The sequence below is a fragment of the Mauremys reevesii genome, linkage group 4, assembly GCF_016161935.1.
Source record: "Mauremys reevesii isolate NIE-2019 linkage group 4, ASM1616193v1, whole genome shotgun sequence".
NCBI classification, from domain to species: Eukaryota; Metazoa; Chordata; order Testudines; family Geoemydidae; genus Mauremys; species Mauremys reevesii.
Genome location: NC_052626.1, coordinates 63,103,743 through 63,127,305, shown reverse-complemented (window position 1 = coordinate 63,127,305; position 23,563 = coordinate 63,103,743). Strand labels below are relative to the sequence as shown.

Here is a 23,563-nt window from a genome sequence, read left to right as displayed (position 1 = left end):
CATCATCCGGGACCTACACGCCTTTCCCACGACAACGGTTCGGTCCTGCCTACGCCTCCTGGGCCACATGGCGTCCTGCACATTCGTGACCACTCACGCCAGGCTACGCCTTCGCCCATTTCAATCTTGGCTAGCGTCGGTGTACCGCCCTCATTGCGACCCCATAGACATGGTGGTCACAGTCACGAAACCAACCCTCGATTCGCTCAGCTGGTGGCTGGACCCAGAGGTCGTGTGTGCAGGAGTCCCGTTCCGCCTTCCTCGCCCATCCGTCACCCTGACCACGGATGCCTCGGCGTTGGGATGGGGGGCTCACCTGGCCGACCCTCACACCCAGGGTCCCTGGTCGCCCCAAGAGCTCTCCCTCCACATCAACGTCCGGGAGCTGCGAGCGATCCGCTTGGCGTGTCTCACCTTCCGCGCCCGTCTGCAAGGCCGCTGCGTGGCAGCGTTCACGGACAACACGACGGCGATGTTCTATGTGAACAAGCAGGGCGGAGCCCGCTCCTCCCTGCTCTGCAAGGAAGCGATGCTCCTGTGGGACTTCTGTGTGACCCACTCGATTCGCCTGGAAGTGTCCTTTCTTCCAGGAGTGCAGAACACGCTGGCAGACCATCTCAGCAGGTCGTTCCTCTCCCACGAATGGTCTCTTCGTCCAGATGTGGTGCACACGATTTTCCGGAGGTGGGGGTTTCCCCAGATAGACCTGTTTGCCTCCAAGGAGAACAGGAAGTGCCACCTGTTTTGTTTGTACCACGGTCGCTCTCCAGGCTCCCTCTCGGACGCATTCCTCTGCTCCTGGACGGATCACCTCCTCTACGCCTTCCCTCCGTTCCCGCTCATACACCGGGTGCTGCTCAAGCTTCGGAGGGACAGGGCCCACCTAATACTCGTCGCTCCGGCCTGGCCGAGGCAGCACTGGTACACCCTGCTGCTTGAGCTCTCCGTTCGGGATCCCATTCCCCTTCCATTATGGCCGGACCTCATCACGCAGGACTTTGGCAGACTCCACCACCCGAACCTACAGTCCCTCCATCTTACAGCTTGGTCCCTGCGTGGTTGACCCTCGCAGAGAGGGACTGTTCGGCGGCAGTACAGCAAGTCCTACTTGAAAGCAGGAAGCCTTCCACTCGCTCCACCTACCTCGCAAAATGGAAGCGTTTCGCGCTCTGGTGCGATCAGCGCAGCCTTAATCCCTTCCTAGTCCCTATCCCTACAATCCTGGACTACCTCTGGTACCTTAAAGAACAAGGACTCGCGGTCTCCTCCTTGAAGGTGCACCTGGCAGCTGTGTCCGCCTTTCGTCCATCCATGAGAGGTCGGTCCATCTTCTCCAACCAGATGGTTTCCCGCTTCTTTAAGGGCCTGGACCGCTTGTACCCGCCGATACGGCGTCCTACCCCGGCCTGGGATTTAAACCTCGTTCTGGCCAAGCTTATGGGAGCGCTCTTCGAGCCCCTGGCCACGTGCTCCCTACTCTATCTCTCCTGGAAGACGGCCTTCCTCGTTGCAATTACGTCGGCAAGACGAGTTTCCGAGCTCCGTGCCCTAACGGTTGGTCCACCATACACCGTCTTCCACGGAGACAAGGTGCAGCTTCGACCACACCCGGCCTTCCTCCCTAAGGTGGTGTCGGCCTTTCACCTCAATCAGGAGATCTTCCTTCCGGTCTTCTTCCCGAAGCCGCATGCCTCACCTTGTGAGCAACAGCTTCACACCCTGGACGTCCGCAGGGCCCTCGCTTTTTATATCAAACGGACGAAGCCCTTCCGGCATTCGCCACAGCTGTTTGTAGCGGTTGCTGATCGCATGAAAGGCAAGCCGGTCTCCTCTCAGCGGATTTCCTCCTGGGTGACGGCATGTATCCGGACATGCTACGAGCTTGCTCGCATGCCACCATGCCGCCTCACCGCTCACTCGACGAGAGCGCAAGCCTCGTCGGCCGCCTTCCTGGCCCATGTTCCCATCCAGGACATCTGTAGAGCGGCCACCTGGTCTTCTGTCCACACCTCCGCTTCCCAATACGCGTTGGTGCAGCAATCCAGAGACGATGCAGCCTTCGGCTCCGCAGTCTTACACTCTGCCACGTCTCACTCCGACCCCACCGCCTAGGTAAGGCTTGGGATCACCTACATGGAATGCATAGGAGCAATCACTCGAAGAAGAAAAGACGGTTACTCACCGTTGTAACTGTTGTTCTTCGAGATGTGTTGCTCCTATCCATTCCAGACCCGCCCTCCTTCCCCACTGTCGGAGTAGCCGGCAAGAAGGAACTGAGGAGCGGACGGGCCGGCTAGGGTATATATCCAGCGCCATAGCGGCGCCACTCCAGTGGGTGCCCAGCCAGCCCGCCGGAGTTGCTAGGGTAAAAATGTTCCGAAGAGCTGTGCACGCGCGGCGCACACGCCTACGTGGAATGGATAGGAGCAACACATCTCGAAGGAGAACAGTTACAACGGTGAGTAACCGTCTTTTTCTCTCCTTGGCCACATGGTGGCTTCTGCATACATCACCAACTTTGCTCGTCTTTGCCTTTGCTGTCTCCAGCTTTGGCTCCAGAGGGTCTGTTCTCCCTCCTGACATACCTCGGACCTCCCTTTGACAGTTCCCCAAGAGGTACTTCTCTCCCTCCACTGGTGGATGGACCCAGGTCAGGTCTGCACTGGGATATCTTTCCTTCTGTCCTCCCCGAGCACAGAAGTCATCACGGATGCATCACTTGCCAGATGGGGAGTCCAGAATGCACATCAACATTCTGGAGCTTTGGGTGGTACAGAGGGCACCGTGCATGGTTTCTCTCATCTATTCTCTTCCGTCATGTTCTTATCATGTCAGTCAACACCACCATCCTTTATTATATCAACAAATAAGGCAGCATGCAGTTGCCAGCACTTTGTGCAGAAGTGGTTCATCTCTGGGATTGGTGCATCACCCACAAGAGCATATTGTAGCAACCGATCTTCCAGGGACTCGGAACGTGATTGCAGACTCTGAGCAGGAAATTTGTGGCCTACCACCAATGGGAGCTCCATGACACCATAGCCAGCAACATTTTCACCCAATGGAGGACTCCAACATGGGACCTCTTTCCCTTCCATACCAACAGTAAATGCATCAAGTACCCCCTTGATGCAGGTCTTGCCCCTGAGGACTTGAACATTCCCCTTCTTTTGGACTACCTTCTATCCTTGAAGGTGTCAGGACTTGCTCTCAATTCCATCAAGGTGCATGTAGCAGCTATTAGTGCTTTCCACCCTTTGCGGAAGGGTACTGTGTGTTTACACATCCATTGACTATCAGCTTTTGGAAAACCTCCTTTGGATGTATCCACCCATTCAATCTATGGCTCCTCAAGTGGGATCTCAACCATGTACTCTTAAACTTAATGAATTTGCCCTTTGCACCTTTGGCCTTATGCTCTCTGTCTCTCCTTTTCATGAAGGTTGGCTTTCTGTTAGCTATTGCTTCCGCGAGAAGGGTAGGTGAACTGGGGCCATGATGGTGGACCCCCTTTTACCATGTTCCATGAGGACAAGATTTCTCTGCATCTGCATTTCAAGTTTCTGCCAAAGGTCATATTTCACTTTCACCTCAAACAACCCATACACTTACCTGCTTTCTTCCTGAAGCCTCACAGTTTGGTGAAGGAGCAGCTCCTTCGCTCCCTCTACATCTTCAGGGCCTTAGCCTTCTATCTGAAGAGGACAAAACCATTCAAGAAATCCCCTAGACTGTTTATTGCAAAAGATGAATGGATTAAGGTGCAGGTGATTTATACACAGAGGATTTCTAAGTGGATTTTGGGGCGCATTATGCTCTGCTGTTGGTTGTCAGGACTGTCTCCACCCCTTGGAGTATGAGCCCATTCCAGGAGAGCACAAGCATCAACTATGGCCATGCTTCATGATGTACTGCTTTTGGACATATGTAGGGGGCCATGTGGAGCTTGGTACATACCTTTGCTGTTCATTACACCTTGGTGCAAGACTCTGTGATAGATGCCTCATTCGGTGTGGCTCTCCTTCTTTCAGCAGCTCTGTCATCTTTCTCACACCCTCCTCCTAATTAGATACTGCTTGTTAATCACCCTCAGTGGAATACAATAGGGACCACCACTTGAAGAAAAAGAGGAGATTACTTACCTGTTATTGGAGGTTCTTTGAGATGTGGTTCCTATCTGTATTCCAGTCCCACCCTCCTCCCCTCTGCTGTGGATCTATTTGATTTGTGGTGGAGAAGGAACTGAGGGTGCAGTCAGTCCACCCCACCTATTATTGTTTCAGAAGAAACCATGAGGCTGAGCAAGGGTTCATGCATGGATCAATGGACACTACTACTTTCAAATTCTCTGGCTCTGGACACATGGCGCATGGGTATAACCCTCAGTGGAATATAGATAGGGACCACACATCTTGAAGGACCTCCAGTTACAGGTAAGTAACCTTCTCATTTCTCATCTGCTCTCTTCTTGTAACCCCTCCACTTGCCCCAGTGGACCCCATCCCAGCCTATATCTTTATCTCCATTGCACCTGCTCTCATCCCCGCCCTTACTTTTCTCTTAAGTCCATGTCTACACTACAGAGTTAATTGGACTTAAGTTATGTTGACGATCATAAACCGCTGTAAGTATATTGCTTGTGCATGTTCACACAATGTTCCTTGTGTCAGTGGAGCGTGTCCACTGTTGGTGCTCTTCCTCTCCAATGTGATTTGCTATTAGGAAACATGATATATCACCTTTGGATTAGATTATCCCAAATGACCTCCATTCCATTTACAGTAGGCAAGAGCCAATACGAATGATTCTGGGGGCTACAAAAAAAGGACTCCCAGGAGGATTTCTTGGTGGATAAACACTGTGACATTTGATGGAATCCAAGAAATCACTACTGTAATTATTAACTCCTTCTTCTCTCCTACATATTCCTTCATCCACCACCTTCCTTCCCACCACATGTCTATTTTCTAGTACAGTGCAAAACAATCCCAGGGATCAGCCCCCGGGAGTTAGCAGATACCAGTTCCTCACAAAAACTGCTGATGCAGAATACGCTGATATGTAGCCATCTGCAGGGCCAGTGAATTAATGACATATCCATTTGTCATCCTGATAATTAGTTAGGCGTTCCTGACTCACTAACTCAGAGGCCTAGCTTCTGATCTCCTCTTTGGGTCATTCATTCCATCTGATTCAGACTTTCTGTACAAAGTGTGACATGACACTGAAATAGCTGAGGAGTTTACCCATACTTGAAAATGGGAACACATTGCCACATACTCAGAAATCTTCACATGCTTGTCTGTTTAAAAATCCAATATAAAATTTTTTGTTCTTATTCTTCATGATCCTCAAAACTTTCATTCAGACCTCTCTCATCTCTGTTTATGGCTCTTGAATTGGAGTTATGGATTCTTCTCCCGTATTGTATCTGACATAGCCTTTGTATGCCTATTACCCCATCTCTTCAGATCATCCTCTTTCTTCTTATTATGACATCTAATCATTTCTCATAAAACAATGAAATCCTATTTTCCTAATGAGTTCCTGTTTCATTCCTCAAAACATTTTTCACTGCAGCCCTCCGTATTCCACTCTCTATTAAATGAACAGATGCTTCTTGTAATCTTGTTTTTTGTGTATTTGTGTGTATATTTAGTAATTTATTACAAAGTGTGATTTTGTTAAAAAGAAAAGAGACACCATTCAAAAATACATGTTACCGCATTGAAGAGAAGAGTTCTTGTATTCCATGGGACTTTCTGAATTTAACTTTAAATTTAACATATTCCTAGTGAGCAGGGAAAAGTAAAAGTTTTAGAAAATTATGGAGAGGGTTGTTGGTTGAAAGGCTATCTTGCTTGAATAGAAATGTTTTGCTACTCTCTTGTTACTCAGCCTAAAATTTATGTCTCAGGCTCAGTGTCTGAGGGGATGTCTACACTGCAAAATTAGGTCGAATTTATAGAAGTGGTTTTTTTAGAAATCATTTTTATACAGTTGATTGTGTGTGTCCCCACACAAAATGCTCTAAGTACATTAAGTCGGCAGACTGCATCCACAGTACGTGCCCAAGAAATGATTAGAGATGTATTATCTTTATATATTTGAGGCAAGGGAGAATTGTCCCAGGAAGACTTTTGAATTCCTTAGGTCTTTGTATTCACTCATATTAAAGCAACTATTGATTTTAACCCCAATAATATAGTTATATTTCTTCTGTAAATGAAATCTTGATCTAATTGAAACTAGAGAATGTAAAACTTAGTATCAGAGGGGTAGCCATGTTAGTCTGGATCTGTAAAAAAGCAACGAAGAGTCCTGTGGCACCTTATAGACTAACAGATGTATTGGAGCATAAGCTTTCTTGGGTGAATACCCACTTTGTCAGATGCATGTTATAGAAATTTCCAGAGTCAGGTATAAATATGCAGGCCAGAATCAGTCTGGAGATAACGAGGTTAGTTTAGTCAGGGAGGACGAGGCCCTCTTCTAGCAGTTGAGGTGTGAACACCAAGGAAGGAGAAACTGCTTTTGTAGTTGGCTAGCCGTTCACAGTCTTTGTTTAATCCTGAGCTGACCCCTGGCAGCAAGGGACCAGCAGCTAAGCAGATCAAGAGGAGATTTAAACTTAAGACTCCTTATAAGAAATGGAAAGGGAGGTGGATATTTTTTGCTGTTTTTAAAATTAAATAGGCAGCTAGTATTGCTTTTAAAATTATTATGAAGAACAAGTTTAAGCTTTGTTGTAATGTGCGGCGTTTGCCTGGACTGCTCAAGCCCTGAATGCTTGTGTAGGAGGAACTCTTTGAGTTGGCTTCTTAAATATCTTCATGCTGTTTCACATCTGATACTCCTTGATGAAACATAGGAGTCTTGTCTTATAACAGGCTTATTCAAAGTGATACAAGCTACAAAAGTGAGAAGAATTTTTCCATTTTCATAATGTAATAAAAATACTGTAGTGATCAATAATAATTAAAAGTGTGTAATAAGCATGTCATAAAAACAAATGTTATATTTCCAAGATCACTGCTTTTATAATTTATACTCGGGTAAAGGAGAAAATACCTAGAAATATTCATTTTTAGGGGGGGGGGTTTGCAAGACTTAACATTTTATTGAAAGGGGTTCACAGGTTGTTAAAGTTTGGGAACCACTGCTCTAGAATTACAATCTAGATAGATACAGTCTGCAAAGTCCCAAGTGAAAAAGCAGCCGTGTACTGATGAGGTCTCATAAAGGCCTCTCCTCTTATGGAAAAAGACACAGATGTGATCCATTTTAATCAGAAAGCTCGGCTGCTGCTGAAGCAGATTTCTTAGAGCTTGAATCTGGAAGATAAAATTGTGGATCCTGCTTTTGGGAACCCAATCCTTTCTGGCATCCTGTAAGCATTCTGAAGTATTGTCTATGCCTTAATTTGGAAGTACCAGTTTAAAAAAAAATAACTAGTCATTTTATAGTGGCTGCATAATAATCTATGTCCTTTACATGTGGAGAATCCTGAGTTGCTGGTAGATGAACCAGTATTGGACACATCCATTTTGGGGATCTATAAACAAATAAGCTTCACAGTTGGTGGTAGAGGGGGGTTTCTTTGAAAACTTCAGTCAAGTGGATGGTTTGAGAACTTATCTTTTATTACATAAAGCTTTTTGATGTGCATCAAGAATTCTGATACAGCAGTTTCAGAAGCTTAGTAAATGCCCAGAGGGCAGGAAATCCCATTTTCAACTGGCCCAACTAACTCTACCTCCAAAACAATCAATAGTTTTGTGAGTGATGCAACTTAGAGTATAATTAAAATAGGTGTTTTAACATTCAGTAAGCAGCTGGCATAGTGAGAAGTTCCCTTCTTTATATGATACGATAAAAAAGACTAACTTCTTTTGTCCTGGTGTAGATCTTAGATACAACAAACCAATGGATTCAATAGAGCGTGGAGAAGCTTGCGCTTTAAAATTTGAATCAAAACTCTAAAGGAACTATTTTGTGTTCAATCTCACTGCCCGAAGTAAAAAAAAAAAAAAAAAAAGGGGGGGGGGGAATGATTTGGTTGTGTGCTAGTTATCTAGTGAAAATGAAGGTCATTACTCTAAGAAGATGGGTCCCTGTCCTGTCCAGTCACCATGTGTATTTCATTATCCTCATGAAAAGAGAAATATTTCAGTTGGTAATAGTAAATATGTTCCTGACCTTATTTAGGCTATGTCTACACTACATCTTATGTTGGCATAACTTAGGTCCCTTAGGGGGGTGAATAAGTCACTCCTCAAGTGATATAAGTTACACTGACATAAGCGCCAATGTGGACAGTGCTATGTCAGCAAGAGAGCTTCTCCCGCAGACATAGCTTCTGCCACTCATGGGGGTTGGAGTAGTTAAACCAATGGGAGAGCTCTCCTGTCAGTTTAAAGTGGCTACATTAGAGAGCTTACAGCAGCGCATCTGCATCAATGCAGCTATGTAAAGTCTCTAGTGCAGCTGTGCTTTTAGATTCTAACTGGAGACTCTGAAGTCAGTAGTGCATTGGATTTCACCTTCTTGGTTCCTGCGCTGTTGGGATTTACAGGTTGCATCTTTGCTCATACTGAGGACACTAAAGTGTTGGCATTTTAGGGATATGATATATATCAGCATCCCTGCAAAAAAGTGCTACCATTCAGCCTATTTACATCCTTGTGGAAATTTACCTAAATTATAGCAGTCTTAGAAACAGCTGTAAGATAAGAAGGTCTCTTGGATGACTGATTTGTTTATCATTAGGACTGCTGGGCTAAAAAAAACATTTTTTTTTTAAATGGGAGCTGAGATTTTCCTGAAATCTTACAGAAAGATCCTACTTAAATTTACACTATAGCATGGAATTTCTGCAGCATGAAATTATGTGGCCCTCTTACTGAGGGTAAAATCTAAGCCCAATGGCATACCAGCTCTCAGAGAGTCCTGGCTGGGTGTTAGATGAAGAAGAGCATGCATAACATGCAACCACTGGCATATCTGTTATAAAGACTTGATAGAAGGGGCTAACTCATGATACCTCCCTTATGGGGTAGCAAGGGACATATAAGACTCAAACATAAGTACTCTGAACTTCAGCAATTCTGAGGATCCACTGGCCTGATAGGGATCCATATCTAATATGTGGAGCTGCTTGGAGGAAACCTCATGTATGATCATAATTAATGACAATTTGCACTTACATAGTGCCTTTGATCCAAGGATATGCAGGAACTTTGACCCCACAGTTCTTGTGCAGACAGAAAACCCTTTGAAGTTAATGGGATTCAATAAGTCAATGCTGGGACTACAGGATTTGGACCCACAAAGATTGGCTATACTCCACCGCTTTTGTGAGAGGTTGTTAAAGATTATTATTCCCATTTGACAGAAAGGTTAAACCAAAGCACAGAGAAGTGAAGTGATTTGCCCAAGGTGATGCAGAGAATGAGTGGAAGAGTGAGGCTTATAGAACCCCCCTGTAATCACTGGACCACGCTTCCTTTCCCAGGGGTTTTATACTTGTACCTTTATTTATAGACCTCTACCTCAATATAACGTGACCCAATATAACACGAATTTGGATATAATGTGGTAAAGCAGTGCTCCGGGGGGGGGCGGGGCTGCGCACTCCGGTGGATCAAAGCAAGTTCAATATAATGCGGTTCCACCTATAATGTGGTAAGATTTTTTGGCTCCTGAGGACAGCGTTATATTGAGGTAGAGGTGTACAAGTTAAAGATTCATTATAAAAAAAACTATAAGATGGTTTACACTGTAAAGCTAATTTGGCTGAAATTTAAACTAAATTTTCTAGCAGACCTAACCACAAAATTACTTCCAAGTGTCATTTAAAGGTTGTTTGTGAGAGTGCAAAAACCCCCCAGTCTATTTACAGTAGACTCAAAGACCCTGTCTACATTTACAAATTTTTGCAAAAGATTTCCCACCTTTACTAATCCTGGTTCAGCTCCACTATTGCTTAGATGGGCCACTGGTTACTGTGGGCATATTTTTTTTAAACACTGATATGGAATCCTACTTGAGAGCAGATCTAATCAATGTGGTGTTACAAACAATGACAATAGTTGCTTGCCTGCCGATGTGAGGGCTCCCAAGGTTGCTCGCAATGGTGGACGTGAACTAATGATAGCCATGTTGGGTAATTAAATTTTTTTTTCCTGATTACGGTAATAATTTTATATTGTGGTGGTCTCCAAATGTGTATAAATAGAAACTTTTCATCATATTATTTTTGAAAAATCTAAAAACTTGCATGGGTTCCCAGGCAAGTAGAGTGCACCCTCACTCCCTCTCAGATCAAGTGAGAACTGGTGTAGGTTATACAAGTCTCTTGCATTAATTTTTAGAGTAAACAAAAAGAAGAAAGAGAGAGATGCTGCCAGTTACAGTGCCAAGGATGGCCACTTTAGGGCTACGGTTGCTTGGTTCTGCCAAGTTTAAATGACCAGCACCAGAAAGGCACACTGGAAAAAGTTCCCATAAAAGAGTAGCCTGTTCTGTGGAGAGATAGTAGGGACCAGGAAGCTGCCAAAGAAGGTGCTTCTGGCCCTGTGGAAAAAGGTTGATTTGGTATTGTGCTTACTGGCTTACAACATCTGATGCAGCAAATGCATTTCTTTCTTCAGCTATATTTTGTCTTTTGTTAGCCTAATGAGGTGCTCAGTACATGCTATTTATTTCTCAGCCCACAGCCTTGAGACTTTTATATGGGTTCTCCCTCTTGGAGTTTCTGAAATCAACGACCTCTTGATCTGAAAAATAATTGTGGTGATAAAAATAATTTTAACAAATGCCTAATTGTCCCTAGCTGTTCTCTGATGTAAGATAGCTGGGACCTAGCAGTATCTTCAGATTGTTCAAAGATACTTGTATGCTTCTGTTCCTTTCATAGTTTAAACTTCAGACTTCCTGAGATTTAGAACCAAGCCTCAGTGGAGAAAGATATTAGTAAACCCACCATGCATCTTGTTTTTCCTAAGAGGCCTTTCTGTGAGGATTTGACACTCTTCAAAACAAAAGCTAACCTAGGTGGAGGATAACTTTCCCCTGGGGCTAACCCATATGTGGATATGTGGCACGCCATCTTGTCATGTCCATTTGAGCCCCCAATGAATCTCTTGCAGTAATATTGTACTAGAAAGTAGACAGAGGATCTAAATGACATTTGCCTTTGCTCCATCTTCTGTGCTGTAGTAGGTTTTACATGTTGCTGTGTGTAATCAGGAGGTTTATCTTCTGTAATACTGAAAAATCTTCGATTTTTGTCTCTGTGCTTCTTTGATAGCCACGAGCTGTTGCGGGTTTTCGAGGAACAGTACGATATGCATCAATCAATGCGCACAGAAACAGAGTGAGTATCTGTGCTTACATCATACCTGTCTGAATTTTCTAGTAATTAAAAACACTGTCAATGTGTGTATAGTATAAATCTTGCTTCATTTTCTGTGTCCCTCTGTCATTATTATATAGAAAGATGTTAGACTGTGGGAAATATTTAGGAAAGAATAGATCACGTTTACATTATTGTAGATAATTGAATGTCTTATCTTCATAATGGTGTTCTGGTTGCAGAAATCATAATAGTTGTTTTAATTATTACCATCTCTGTTTTAATCATACCACAAGAGAGTATAACAGGGAAGATGAAATTATCAGGTGATATATTTACAGTATATTCCACTTATCATGATCTCAGGGTATTAGAGAATTTTGGACAAACTACTATTGCCAGTGTGATGACATTTCACTTCACGGTAAAATGATGTACATCCCTGTAATCATATGTTAACATGCTTCCTCTTCTAATTTTTTCTGTGCTTTTTATTCTTCCATCTCAAGTGATGAGAAAAGGAGAGAGTGTTTTCCTATTTGCAGTATTATAGAGATATGTTTTGCAATTTTTCTTCTAATCAGTTTTATTGGGAATATACAATAGTTGAAGTCTCTGGAGCAGGTGTGGGCAAATGTTTTGGCCTGAGGGCCACATCTGGGTATGGAAATTGTATGGCAGGCCATTAATGCTCATGAAATTGGGGTTGGGGTGCAGAAGGGGGTAAGAACTCTGGCTAGGGGTGCAGGCTCTGGGGTAGGGCCAGAAATGATGAATTCGGGCACGGGAAGGGGCTCCGGTCTGGGGCAGGGGGGTTGGGCTAGGGGGGGCGGAACTGAGGGCTTCAGCTGGGGGTGTGGGCTCTGGGGTGGGGCTGGGGATGAGGGGCTTGGGGTGTAGGAGGGTGCTCCGGGCTGGGACCGAGGGGTTTGGAGGGGGGGAGGGGGATGAAGGCTGGGGCAGGGAGTGAGGTGTGAGAGGTGTTTCAGGGGTTCAGGCTCCGGGCAGTGCTTACCTCAAGTGGCTCCCGGAAGCAGCGGCATGTCCCCCCTCTCGCTCCTATGCGGAAGTGTGGCCAGGTGGTTCTGCTGCGTGCTGCCCCGTCCACAGGCACTGCCCCTGCAGCTCCCATTGGCTGCGGTTCCTGGTCAATGAGAGCTGCGGGGGTAGCGCTTGGGGTGGGGACAGCGTGTGGAGTGGAGGCCCCTGGCTGCCCCTACGTGTAGGAGCCAGAAGGGGGAAATGCTGCTGCTTCTGGAAGCCATGCAGAGCGGCTCCCGAATCTGCTTCCCAGCTGGAGCACCGGAGCAGGGCAAGCCCCAGACCCCATTCCCCAACAGGAGCTCGAGGTCCAGATTAAAATGGCTGGCCGGCCAGATGCAGCCCCTGGGCGGTAGTTTGCCCACCCCTGCTCTAGAGCAATATAGGATCTAGCAAAGCCCATTAGCTCTGGTTGCATAGTAGTAAGGTAAAGAACAGCAGTTATGAGGAGTAACAAAATTCCATCCCTTTTCTTTTTCACAGGAAATGGGAAGGCATGATGACCTCTGGTCCCTGTTTTACATGTTAGTAGAGTTTGTGGTTGGACAGCTGCCTTGGAGAAAAATAAAAGACAAGGTAAAATCTAGAAATAAGTGTCTTAGATGGGCATTGCACATAAACACCTTCATGAAAAATCTGCTCAAGAATCATTGGTTCATAAAATTCTAATGTTATATTTTAGAGCAGTTTCTAGTGATTTCCCCCTCTCACTTCACAGTGCTAATGTCATGGCATAAAGTGCTGTGGAGTGTTACAAATGGTCTTAGTTTGCAAGGGAATGTAGACAGAGCTTACAATTTTTACAGATTCATTATAGAGGGCAAATATAAATGTACATACATTAATTCATGGCCCTATTTTGAAACCAGTGCTTTTTGCCTTCACAAACCTTTTGTACAAAATTTCATAGTTTGAGATTTCATCTTGGAAACAGACATTCAGTATTTGCTGTTAGACAAAGTTAGCCCAGTAGATCTGTGGTCATGCTGTTGGGCAGATGTCTTATGGGAGGTATGCAAAGAAAACGCAACCTCTTATGGCCTGTGTCTACTACTTGTTTCTACCGATTTTGAAAGTATAGCATAATCAAAAGCACTTTCTGATTAACTTAGCTATTTTGGTAGATGAAGATGGGCCACGCAAAGGACTGCTCCTGTTCTTCTGACTTTGGAAACCACAGACTAATTGATATTGGACTAAATAAAAATACTAAAAAAAGTCTACTCTGAGGAGTAATTATGTATCAGAAGTGAACTGAAGTAGATGACATAATAGAACTTTTAAATCTCTGTCTATGATTCTAGTAGAGTTGTAATGCCCAATTATAATCAGTGGTGTCAAACAGCAACAACACACACACACACACACACACACACACACACACACACACACACACACACACACACACACACACACACACACACACACACACACACACACACACTTAGGCGCCTCACTTAATGTTGTAGTTACGTTCCTGAAAAATGCAACTTAAAGTGAAACGATGTTAAACTACTCCAATTTTCCCATAAGATTTAGTGTAAATGAGGGTTAGGTTCCAAGGAAATTTTTGAGGGGCAGACAAAAGGCATTATATATTGTACAGTACTGTACTGTGGTTGGGAGGTGCCCCTGGCTTACCCCACACAGGCACGGACGCTAGGAAGCACCTTGTGCAGCAGCAGCGGCAGCTTCCCCCCCAGAAGAACAGGTGCCAACTTTGCCGGGGGATGCTCCAGGCCCATCTCTTCCTGTCCCCACTCCACTCCAGGCCCACCACTTCTCACCCCCACTCCACCTCCTCTCCAGAGCACGCCACTTCCCCGCTCCTCCCGCATCCTCCCAGAAAGTCCTAAGCGACGCCAAACAGCTGTTTGGTGGCGGGGGAAGCTGTGGGAGGGAGGAGAAGGAGGCAAAGACGAGGAACTTGTGCAATGCTCCCTTGTAAAGTCTCTGCTCTTCCAGAGAATCTTACAAGCAGAGGACAGAGCAGGCAGCCAAACCACGTTATAAGGGAGCATTGCACAACTTTAAACGAGCATGTTCCCTAATGGAGCAGTGACGTAACTTTGAAACAATGTTAAGTGGGAGGAGGTTAAGTGAGGAGTTACTGTATTGAGTTGGAGGTATAAAGGACATTTTACATTGGTGCTAAAGGCAGTGACAGGATCTCTGGCCCTGCTATAACCTAAAGGATTAATCTCCTTTTCGTACACCCTTCAACTCTGACCAAAAATATTGCACTTGATGCCTGTGATGTATGATGTGAATATTCTGCAGTTGGGAATGGTGGTGTGCTAAAGCTTTTTTGTGCTAACTGTTCCTAGGAGCAAGTGGGCTCCATAAAAGAGAGGTATGACCACAAGCTCATGTTGAAACATCTCCCCCAAGAATTCAACATCTTTCTAGATCACATCTCCAATTTAGATTACTGTACAAAACCTGATTACCAGGTAAGCGTTTTTACTTTTTTGTATTTCAGATTTTTAAATAATATTGTTTTGCCTTATTTTATCATAATTATCCTTCCTTTGATCTGATCCTGTGTCCATGACAATAATGATTATGGACTGTCCCACTGTAGAGCTATTTTAATGGCCATAAGGTACTTTGGTGTGAAGTTTGGCAGTTTGATACTAAGATAGTTTGAAGGCTACAGCGTTGATCTGTTGGATGACCTGCAATAGGCCACTGTATCAGTAATCTAGTTTTTGTGAAGGTGGGGTAGAGCCAGGGTGCCATGTGGAGAGCCATATTTTATCTACAACTGTGATGTGAGAGGTTCCCTGCAGACAGAGGTCTGCATACTGTTTTAATCTCTTTTGGCCAATTCTAGGTGGGCTTTGAACTCCTCCTAAATGCAGTGCAGGTGTTCAGCTAAGTTGGATGCTGTAAGTATGTGGGAGACTTGTGGCATGGACAGGTGGAGGAAACCGTAGTTGGTGTAAAAAGGACTCTGGTGGGTTGATCTGTGGTTGGAGTAATTGTACACAAATTTGGCAAAAGAGAGAAGCGAAACCCAGTCATTCTGGTGGTAACTGATAAAGCAACAGAAGTATTACTCAAGAATTTGGTTCACTCATTCTGTCTGTCCATCAGTCTTGGAGTGATAAGATGAGGAGACACGTAGCTCCACATTCAGGAATGTCACGGGGTGCACCACTCACTGCTGGACTGGTGCCTCCTTCTGGTACTCTGGGGATTAGCTTGAGGCCAACACTCCCCCGTCCGCCATTTGCACACTGTCACTCTGTCCATCTGCAGCTCCTCTCGCAGCCTCAGGAACCATAACGTCCTCTTCATGGCTCAGCCCTCTGGCTGTATCACTATCCATGTTCCCTGCTTGTGGGGAATATTAACTCCTCAGTAGTCGTAGGCAGTCCTCTTGCTCACTTCCTCTGTGCCATTTGCCAGTGCCTGGTAGGAGAACCAAGGCCCGCCCTCTTCTCCAGGTCCCAGACCAGGGACTCTCAGCTCAGCAGCCTGGGCCTTCTCTCTCTGCCCTCACTGCTCTATCCCAGGGCTTCTTCCTATCACTGGTTCCCCTATTCTTCCTGGGCCTACCAGTTCCCAAAGCCTCCTCCCTCTTCCCAGGGAGTGACTGCAGCCTCTGCTCACACCTCCCTTTCTCCTAGGAATGTCTGCCTTTTCCCAGCCACCTCTTCTCCTCTCAGCTCCTGGGCTTTATTAGGCCCTGCTTATTTCTGCCCAGCTGAGCCTCCTTAATCAGCCACCTAATGGGTTAATTGGCCCATCTGGCCTGCATTAGACCCTGCAGGGTGTGTGTACATTAGTCACCCCATCACAAGAAGCTTGAATAACTCTTTCCAGAAATATGAAATGAACTGTGATCCTTGATCAGATGTAATGTTAGTTGACCATAGAGTTGGAAGACATAGATGAAAAACAGTTGGGATATATGACGGAATGCACCCCTGCATCCAAACCCTACACACTAGGTGACCAGTGTTTGACCGGAATGCCCGGTCTAAAAGGGACCCTGGTGGCACTGGTCAGGCCATTTAAAAAAATCCAGTCAGCAGCGCAACAGGGCTAAGGCAGGCTCCCTGCCTGCCATGGCTTGGCATGGCTCCAGGAAGCAGCGGCATGTCCCTCTTCCGGCTCCTATGCGTAGGGACAGCCAGGGGTCTCCGCTGGCTGTTTTTGAGGAGCCTAAATTGGGAGCTACAGCAGCAAAGTATTGTGAGGCACCCCAGGTTTCAAGGCAAAGGTGACATAGCCCCTCATTGGTCTTGATTGCACCCTGGAATGGCATAGGCTGTTACCTCCACAGAGAGAATTTGAAGTCATGGCACGAAATGTGACATTTTTGTAAGTAGGTCGACAACAACTAGCAGGGTCGAGTGGCAATGGGAATTGGGAAAGTCAGTGATAAAGTTCATGGAGATGGACAATCAGGGTTGAGACAGAGTTGGCAGAGGAATCAAAGCACCCAAGAGGTTTGGTATAGGGAGTCTTTGTTCAAGCGCTCACGTCACAGGAGTTAATGTAGGACTCAATGAACAAACGCAGTTTTGGCCACCAGAAATTTCAAGAGACCAGCCTCAATATTTTCAAGTGACTGAAATGGACAGCAAGGGGAGAATCATGACATAGCCAGGGCATCACTAGGCATGGTTGACTGTTTGGAATATAAATCTGGTCTTTAAACAAAAGGTTCCTTTTCTTGACTGAGAATTTCGAGTCAGGAGCTAGGTCCTTACCGGTCAACATAAATTTCACCACAAATGGATCGAAGAGTAGGAGGGAGTTCCCAAGTTACTGTATTGTTTATCACCATGTTGGTGAAATGGCAGGGTTTCCGGATTGTGACTGCTTCTAGAATCCCATCTCCTTTCTCCCAGTACTTACTCTTATGAGGCAACTTGTTGGGTTTACCATTCCTGGCACTTGGGCAATAGTCATGGTGAAATCAAACGTGGAGGAAAAAAAGGGGTCAACAGATCTGATATTGTTTGAGAGTTTTTGCTGTTCTCGGGTTTCTAGGTTCTTGTAATTCACATATGCCTGCAGTGTGGTATAAAGGTGATGAAACCATTCTTCAAAAGCAGGCTTTATGGCCAGAAGTTCTTTGTCACATATCTTATAGTTCTTCTTCGAGTGATTGCTCCTATGCATTCCATGTAGGTGTGCGCGCTGCGCGTGCACGGCTCTTCGGAAGATTTTTACCCTAGCAACTCCGGCGGGCCGGCTGGGCGCCCCCTGGAGTGGCGCCGCTATAGCGCAGGATATATACCCCAGCCGGCCCGTCCGCTCCTCAGTTCCTTCTTTCCGCCCGTGACGGCCGTTGGAACAGTGGAGCACAGCTTAGCTGTCCTCCACTTCCCTAGCTACTCGTAGTTTTCTCTCGTTCTGTTTATAGTGGTAGTTAAACCTGTTTGTTTGTAGAATAGTGTATTTATTTTACAGGGGTTGGGGTTTATCCCCTTCCCCTCACCCGGGGCCGGGTCCGGTGCCCGGTCCACAGGGTTTTCTACTGCTCGGCCGGCCACAAGCCGCTGCCGACAAGAGATCTTCTCCTAAGTGCCTCGAGGGATCTTACCTCACAGATAAGTGCCGCGTTTGTGAGGCCCTTAATCCGTGAACAAAGGGGAGCGGGGCTTTCGTTTTGAACAGCTCCTGAGGAGGCAGCTCTTGCTCCTCCGCTCTCGGCGCCGACCGCTAGTTCGTTTTCACGGCGCGCTCCCTCGGCACCGGACCGCCGGTGCCGCCAAGGCCTCCTGGCACCACTGTCGCTGACTCCGACGTACCCTCGGCATGGACCTCTCTCCTGGAGGATGAAGAGTTACTCCGGCCAGGCAAGAGCCATTGAGTCCGGTGCTGGAAAGCTCCCCGGTATGCACCGTGGTCGAGCTCGCCCGGAAGCTGCATCCGAGCCGCCTGCTCCGCAGCCGAGCGCTACGCTCAGTCGGATCGCCCGGCACCAATGTCTGCCGCGGCACCGACAATATCCGCACCTTTCACTCCGGCCAGGCAAGAGCCGTCGAGTCCGGTGCTGGACAGCTCCCCGGTACGGACCGTGGTGGAGCTCGCTCTGAAGCTGCATCCGTGGTGCCAGCTATGGTCGAGCTCACTGTTCCCTCCACGCCGGAGACAGTGTCCACAGCGAGGGGGCTGATTGCAACGACAGCTTCTACGCTGCCTCAACCCCCGGCACCGCCGGTGGGGGTTGCATAGTCGATGGGCAAGCCTGCCTTGATCAGGCCACCTACCTCGGCACCGCACAGCGGCACCGTTCAGGGTCACGGTCCCGCAGATGTTCTCGGTCCCGTCACCGATCTAGGTCTAGGCACCGTTCTCCATGTTGGTACCAGTAGTGCTCACGGCACCGGTCAGCATCCCATTCGCCGGTCCGGGACACTCAGCACCGATCAAGCCCCAGGCACCGGGACACTCGTGGCCAATCCTGATCATCGAGCCTCACACCCTCGGTCGACCGCCCGGCATAGCTTCGGTGGCAGGTCCCGTTCTCGGTACCAGTCGGTCTACCGGTACCGATCCCCAGTGCCGCATCGAGCGCCGTCAGTTACAGACGGAGACTCTACCAAGAGCTTGCTGCTCCCCCAGGGCCATCCAGCCATGCATCAGTGTCGTCCCGTGCAGACACTTCATAGGCGTAGCACTCTGTTTCCGATGTGCCCTCCAGGGTCTTCCAGGAGACCTATCAGTGGTCAGTCTGGACGACGTGGGTGTACTACCGCACCAGAGGCGTACCGGTGATCCCATCTCGCTCCATTCCCTCTGAGCTCTGGGGGCCAGAGGTGACAATTAGTCGTCCCCGTCCGACCAGTACAGAGCAACCCCCGGTTCGGCACCAGGCTCCCAGATCCCACCGGATCAGGAGGTTGTCCAGGAGCTCGAGCCCACACAGGACCCGCTTGTCCCGGGCCTTTCTTCTTCCTCCTCCCCAGATGAGGCGGGGGCAGGAACATACCCCTCCGGCCCTCCTCTAATCGAAATGCAACCAGCCCCTAAATCCAAAGAGGCTGGGCGTGTGGTCTTACTGGGCCATACGATGTACCCGGAGGGGGCCCTACACCTTCGTGTAGCGCACCAGCAAGCCCTGCTTATCCGCTACTGTGGGTGGCGGTGGGCAACTTTTCAGAGTCGGTTCTTCGGAACTCCCGTCACGAGTTCGAGGCCCTCCTGCAGCAAAAGACGGAGCTGGAGAGAGCTTCCCTCCAGGCCTCGTTGGACGCAGCTGACTCCGCTGCCATGACTCTGGCCTCGGGTGTTGCCACGCGGCGCGTTTCAGGGCTCCAGTTATCGAGCCTTCTCTCACAGCTGCAGCACGCTATAAAGATCTTGACCTTCAATGGCACAGGCCTGTTCTCTGACAACGCTGGCCCTAGGCTGTAGAACCTAAAGGGCAGCAGGGTCACTTTGCTCTCTCTCGGCATGCACATGCCGGTGATTCAGCGCCGACGTTTCCGTCCCCAACCTCCGCTCTTACCCTACGCCTTGACAAGGTCGGGACATGGCCAGCGGGCGTGGCTTACACGGTCGTGGCTACCAATCCGCACCCCAAAGGAGCCAGAATTAGGGTCCTTCTGACCACCAATGGGGCAAAGCCTTCCCATCCTCGCCCCTCCTAAGGACCCCTCTTACGAGCGATTCCTCTGGCAAGAGGTGCGGACGCTCCTCCTCATCGGAGCTATACAGGAGGTGCCTAAGGGCGAAACCTATTCCCCTAAGCGAAGGGAGGTCTCAGACCTATCCTAGGCCTGCAGGAACTCAACAGGTCACGATGCAGATGAGTTCCACATGGTACCCAGGCCGACCGTCATCCCATCCTGGGATCCCGGAGGCTGGTACGCCGCCCTCGATATGAAGGGCACGTGTTTTTCACGTTGCCTTTTCTCTTCCACACAGCAGGTACCCTCGGTTTGGGGCCTACCATCGTTGTTCCCAGTATACGGCCCTCCCGGTTGGCCTCTATGCAGCCCAGGGGTATTCAAGGTGCATGGCTGTAGTCGCCATCTTTCTTCACCACCGTCTGATACACGTTCTCCGTGTCTAGACGAGTGGCTCATTCCAAGAACCCCCAGGCCCAAAGTACCAGTCATATGGGCATCGACACGAACCTATTCCTGTGTCTAGGCCGGATAATCAATAGTAAAATCCACTCTGATTCCCATACAGGGAAAGGAATTCATTGGGACCGCCCCGGACTCCAGACTCGCCAGAGCCTGCTTTCATCAGCCTTGGTTTCAGGCGAGGGTAACAATTGTACAAGGTCGACGGACCTTCCCGCCAGCTTGGGCTCGCCTTTGCCTCGGTTTCCTGAGTCACATGGCTGTCTATACGTTTGCAGCCAAACATACCAGGCTTCGCCTCTGTTCACTTCAATCGTGGCTCACCTGGGTGTGCCACCCGGGCAGAGGTGGCATACTCGTGGTCGTCTCGTTCCCCCCGAGCAGCCTAGGCTCCCTCAACCGGGAGTCGGCGTCCTCCCCGGTGTATCCGGGGTTGCTGTTTCATTCACCCCTCAGGGTCCCTCATGACAGACAGCCCATCTCTCGGCTGGGTGCGCACCTGGTGTAGTTTCGCACTCACGGCCTTCGGTCAGCGCAAGACCTGGCCTTCCACATCAATGTCCGAGAGCTGAGAGCAGTCTGCCTTGTGTACCAGGCGATTCAGCTGGCGGATCGTCTCAGCAGATAATTCCTGTCTCACAAGTGGTGGTTTCCTCCCGTCTTTATCTATTCCGTTTCCAGAAGTGGGTCTTCCCCCGCATAGCCCTCCTCGCTCTCGCGAGACCGGAAAGGGAGAGGGAGACTCTCGCTCCAAGGCCTCTCCCCAGGCTCGGTCTTGGAGGATTTCCTGAGGCCGTGGATCAGCCATCTGCCGTACGCTGTCCACTGTCCCCGCTGGTTCACGAGGTCCTGCTCAAACTCCGCAGGGACAGAGCACCCCTGATCGGGATCGCTCCAGTGTAACCTGGGCAGCGCTGGCACACCATGTTGCTACACCTGTCGGTAGCAACCCTCTTGGCACAGACCCCATGACGCGGAATCACGACAACCTTCACCACCCGGTCTTGTAATCCCGGCACCTCACAGCAGGACTCCGGCGTGGCTAAACCGATCCGAGTTACGTTGTTCGGCCTCGGTTCTGCGAGATTCTCCGGGGTGGTAGTCAATCGTCCATTCGGTTCAAGTATCTGGCCGCGTGGAAGCGTTTCTCATACTGCTCCGAAACGCGCGATGTTTCTCCCGCCGAGGTCCCGCTCCATCCCATCTGGTTCCTCAGGGCTGGGAGCGTTTCTACGCCCCCCCAGTGGGGCCCCGCCATAAACCTGGCTCTTCATTCTGGTTCGGCCCAGTTTTACGACTGCCCTATTCGAGCCAATGTCAACATGCTCCTTGAAATACTGTGTTCCTCAAGGACAAGGGCAGTTATTACCACGTCCGACCTGCCTCCCTACGGAGGTGTCTGCCTTTTATATCTACCAGGATATCTTCCTTCCGGTGGAGAGCAACAATTGCCCTCCTTTTGACATCCGTAGGGCGTCTGCAACCTATATCTAGCAGGCAGAGCCCGCTTGTAACGCCCCCAAAACCTTCATCGTACCGGCATACCGGACGAAGGGCATACCTGTCTCCTCCTAGAGGATTTCATCTTCAATGATGTTGTGCATACGCACCTCCTGTGTTTTGGCCCATGTTCCATAGCGCCACCTTACTGCACATTCCACCAGGGCTCAGGCTTCTCTGCTGCCTTCCTGGCTCCAATACCCTTCCAGGGGCTGTGTCGTGCTACTACCTGGTCCTCTATCCAGACCATTGCCTCTTTGGTCCAACAGTCCAGAGCTGATGCAGCCTTTGGCTTAGCAGTTTGCATTCTGCGACATCTACCTCCGACCCCACCGCCTAGGTAAAGCTTGGGAGTCACCTACATGGAATGCATAGGAGCAATCACTCGAAGAAGAAAAGACGGTTACTCACCTGTAGTAACTGGTGTTCTTTGAGATGTGTTGCTCCTATCCATTCCAGACCCGCCCTCCTTCCCCACTGTCGGAGTAGCCGGCAAGAAGGAACTGAGGAGCGGACGGGCCGGCTGGGGTATATATCCTGCGCTATAGCGGCGCCACTCCAGGGGGCGCCCAGCCGGCCCGCCGGAGTTGCTAGGGTAAAAATCTTCCGAAGAGCCGTGCACGCGCAGCGCGCACACCTACATGGAATGGATAGGAGCAACACATCTCGAAGAACACCAGTTACTACAGGTGAGTAACCGTCTTTTTTTCTCAATGGGAGTCAGTTTCCGGGAATAAAATGCAGTGATAGATCCTGTGCTGCTTTACAAAACTGCTCTGATCACATAGTTGGAAGTGTCTGCTTCAACAACAAAGGGTTTTGCCAGGTCTGGATGTACCAAGATGGGCACTGATGTAAACATTTCCTTTAATTGATTGAAGGCAATTGGAGTTTTGTCACTGACCTGAGTGGGAGCAGGATTGAGTCCCTGGTTCCTTCATAGGTTTAAAATGGAGGACAAGAAGTGTGACTACAATAATTGTACTCTGTTGTAAATTTCCATATTTTGTTCTATGGCAATAGAAGAGACCAACCCCTTCTTCCCACCCCCTCCACACACTTTCTCCACCCTTTATCTAGGATGTGGGAAAACTATCAAGATCTAATTAAGCGTCAGTAAACCCCTTCCTGCTGGCCTTTCAAATAGACTTGTTTGATTTGTAGATAATGATATTCCATGTACTGGCTGGGTCATACACTGCAGAGAATGAATCTGAATAAGTGCCTTATATTAACTAATTCTGGAATTACAACTTCCAGAAGACTACAGATAAGAATATTTATCATCACCATTAAATTATGTTTGGGCATGTGAAACTAATTAGCTTTCCTCTGGAAAAATTTTCTTTCATACTGTTCCATATTCATACGTGTGCAGTTCCAAAGTAGAGACTATTTATGTGTAACATCAGTAAATTGTGCATTGGTTCTCTTGTTTTCACAGAGCATATTCAGACAAATCAAAGCCGACCTGATTAGATGGCCACTAATGTATCACTGTTTATTCTAAGAAGGAAGAAAACAGCAGCAACTGAAGCTCTGTTATTGCATCTGTTTATCAGTTTATTCTGTTATATTTATCTTATACCTTTGCTGTGTCTGTCTCTAG

General features: G+C 48.0%; 1 protein-coding gene across 7 annotated transcripts in view; it reads left to right on the top strand.

Annotated features, from left to right (window-relative positions):
* The window catches only part of TTBK2 (tau tubulin kinase 2), a 195,799-nt gene that overhangs the window by 125,040 nt on the left and 47,196 nt on the right, over positions 1 to 23,563 (top strand). For all 7 annotated transcript variants that reach the window (XM_039536222.1, XM_039536218.1, XM_039536219.1 and 4 more), the window contains 3 exons: positions 11,312 to 11,377; positions 12,881 to 12,973; positions 14,725 to 14,850. In XM_039536222.1, the coding sequence (XP_039392156.1) occupies positions 11,312 to 11,377; positions 12,881 to 12,973; positions 14,725 to 14,850 (285 nt within the window). The remainder of the gene's footprint in view (positions 1 to 11,311; positions 11,378 to 12,880; positions 12,974 to 14,724; positions 14,851 to 23,563) is intronic.